Genomic DNA, 2,980 nt, shown 5'->3' with positions numbered 1-2,980 from the left:
ATCCGGGACGAGCTCAACGTCACCCGCCTCTCCCATTTCGAGTACGTCAAAAATGAGGATCTGGAGAAGATCGGCATGGGGCGCCCCGGTGCGTATGTCCACCCCAAACCTCCCCCCATGCCCCAGGCTGGCTGCGCAACATCTTTTGGGGAGCCCAGAGGAGCGTGCGGTCTCTGGGGCTGGAGAGGACACCCTCCCTGTGCTGGGTTGGTGACAGTCGCTGTGTCCCCATGTCCTGCAGGCCAGCGGCGGCTGTGGGAGGCAGTGAAGCGCAGGAAAGCCATGTGCAAGCGGAAGTCGTGGATGAGCAAGGTAGGGATGGGAGAGGGGCAGGGAAACTGAGGCAGAGGAGGAGCTGGACCTTTCCCCATGCTCTTCCCTGGTGCATGGCTGTCCTCACACCTCCAGTCTCTGGGAACTGGCAGGGAGATGGGCACAAGCTCCTGCTGCGTGTCCGGCCTGCAGCGTAACCCTGCCAGCAAGCCCTCTGGCCCTGTGCAGGCTCCTGGGCCACTTCCCAGCAAAGGACAGCCCTGTCACCCCAGCACTCGTGAAATTCATCCCCCTCGCGTGATTTGCTTTTTTTGCCAGGAAACTCCTTTGCAGCTAAGGAGTCACGGAGCCCGTGCCTTTCACCCCAGCCGACTCCGTGGGCAGCAGCACTGCTCAGCCCCCTGCCCACCTCGTGGCTAGGGGGCATAGCCCTGTGCCCACAGGGGCTGGGAGTGCAGCGGAGCAGGGGATCCAGGATGCACACTTGTGCCCCGATGTCATCCCATCCAAAGCTGGTGCTGCTGCTACCCTGGCACCCCCAGCAACTTGCACCCCCAAAAGAGCGGGGTGCTTGCCAGTTGAGTGCCAGGTTGTGGCCTCTCCCCTGCGTGACTCATCTGGGCCAAGACAGGGACAGGGCTAGGCTTTTAATAGAAGGCGACTCAGCCTCGCACCGGGCACAGAAATGCCACCTCCCACCCCAGCCACATGCTGGGCCCGGCCCCCGCACACCCCGCGTGGGTCCCAGCTGCCAGAGCTGGGGTGGACCCTGTCCCTTGGGGCACATCATTGGTCTTGGCTGGGGGAGAGTCAGGGAGAGCTCAGCCCGAGCTAGAGGTTTCTCCTGGCTTCGTGCCCAGGCACATCGTGTGGCCAGAGCTTTGCCAAGGAGTGCCCAGGGCACTCTGGCTACTGGCCTGGTTTGCCAGGGCTACTGAAGAACTGCTGCATGGCCACTGTGAGAGTCACGGCCCCTTCCCTCCACCCCTTGCTTCAGCCTGCCCTGAGTAATGACCAGTTAGGGGTCATCATTAGGCTCCAGAGTGTACAGCCCAAGCAGGGGGTCATCCCAACACCGCTCACTTGCAGACCCAAGGACCCGGGGTATCTCTGCACCTACGTCTCACCCACCTCCATGTCCTGCAGGTGTTCAGCGGGAAGCGCCCCGAATCGGAGCTGCCGCCCCAGCCCCAGAGCACCTTCCGCAAGTCCCCCACGCCACCGCCCCCCGAAGCCGGGGGCCAGCACTCCCTCACCTGCCTCGTGCGGGAGCGGGACCTCTCGCTCTTCGAGAAGTTGGGCGATGGCTCCTTCGGCGTCGTGCGTCGCGGCGAGTGGTGCACGCCTGCCGGCAAGACGGTGAGGGGCTGCTTATGGTCGGGGGGAGCTGGGCAGTGGGGCCAACAGGGAGGGGAAGATGCTTCAGGGCTCATCCCTGCTTTGGCTGTAGCTGAACGTGGCTGTGAAGTGCCTCAAGACAGACGTGCTGAGCCAGCCGGAGGCACTGGACGACTTCATCCGGGAGGTGAACGCCATGCACTCCCTGGACCACAGGAACCTCATCCGCCTCTACGGCGTGGTGCTCTCCCACCCCATGAAAATGGTGAGTGTGGGGGGACAGGGTCAACCCCCATGCTGCTCCGTGGGGGTCCTGCATGGTGGGACAGGCAAAGCTAGGCTGCATCCATACCCCGAGTCCTCTGCTGGCATTCCCAGGGGGGCACAAGAAGGCTGGAAACCAGCCCAACCAGTGTGCCTGTGGCCTGACTGACCTGCTGCTGACTGACCTGCTGTCCCCTCCCTGTGGCCCAGGTGACGGAACTGGCCCCGCTGGGCTCCCTCCTGGACCGCCTGCGGAAGAACCAGGGCCACTTCCTCATCTCCACCCTCTGCCAGTATGCCATCCAGGTGGCCAAGGGCATGGCCTACCTGGAGTCCAAGCGCTTCATCCACCGTGACCTGGCCGCCCGCAATATCCTGCTGGCCTCCAATGAGCTGGTCAAGATCGGGGACTTCGGGCTGATGCGCGCCCTGCCCAAAAATGATGACCACTATGTGATGCAGGAGCATCGCAAGGTCCCTTTCGCCTGGTGAGCCCCGGGGAGGGGAGGACCTGGGGGTGCAGCACCCACGAGCTCCTGATGCTCACATCCTTCCCCGCACAGGTGTGCTCCCGAGAGCCTGAAGACGCGCACCTTCTCCCATGCCAGTGACACCTGGATGTTCGGGGTGACCCTCTGGGAGATGTTCACCTACGGGCAGGAGCCTTGGATTGGCCTCAACGGCAGCCAGGTGGGTGCACAGCAGGGAGCTGCCCCCCTGCCTCACCCAGCGGTGCTGGGGGGAACCCAGGATCCCCTGACAGGACCCCCTGCCCCACAGATTCTGCACAAGATAGACAACCGACAAAGATAGAAAAAGCGGGCGAGCGGCTGCCGCGACCCGAGGACTGTCCCCGGGATGTCTACAACGTCATGCTGCAGTGTTGGGCGCACAAGCCCGAGGACCGACCCACTTTCGTGGCCCTGCGGGACTTCTTGGTGGAGGTGGGTGAGCAGGGAGGGGGTCCGGGGGGGATACACCCCCTCCTACCACCTCTGCTGGAGCGTGAGCAATTAAGGGTGACACCAAGGTGGGAGGTGACGCTGGGGAGCTTGGCCCAGTGGGAGGTGGCAGGAGGTGACAGGGTCACAGCAGGAGGACCCAG

General features: G+C 63.7%; 1 protein-coding gene across 1 annotated transcript; it reads left to right on the top strand.

Moving 5' to 3' along the window:
• On the top strand, positions 1-2,819 carry LOC104507932 (activated CDC42 kinase 1-like; the record flags this gene model as incomplete). Its single annotated transcript, XM_010149373.1, has 7 exons — positions 1-88; positions 242-312; positions 1,420-1,632; positions 1,724-1,876; positions 2,086-2,363; positions 2,439-2,569; positions 2,668-2,819. Coding segments are annotated over 7 exons (1,086 nt in total), but the record flags the coding sequence as incomplete, so codon positions are not given.
• Positions 2,820-2,980: the final 161 nt, after the last annotated feature.

Source organism: Eurypyga helias, unplaced genomic scaffold, assembly GCF_000690775.1.
Source record: "Eurypyga helias isolate BGI_N326 unplaced genomic scaffold, ASM69077v1 scaffold19743, whole genome shotgun sequence".
NCBI lineage: Eukaryota > Metazoa > Chordata > Aves > Eurypygiformes > Eurypygidae > Eurypyga > Eurypyga helias.
The sequence above is the reverse complement of the archived record's forward strand: the minus strand, read 5'-3'. Positions and strand labels throughout refer to the sequence as shown.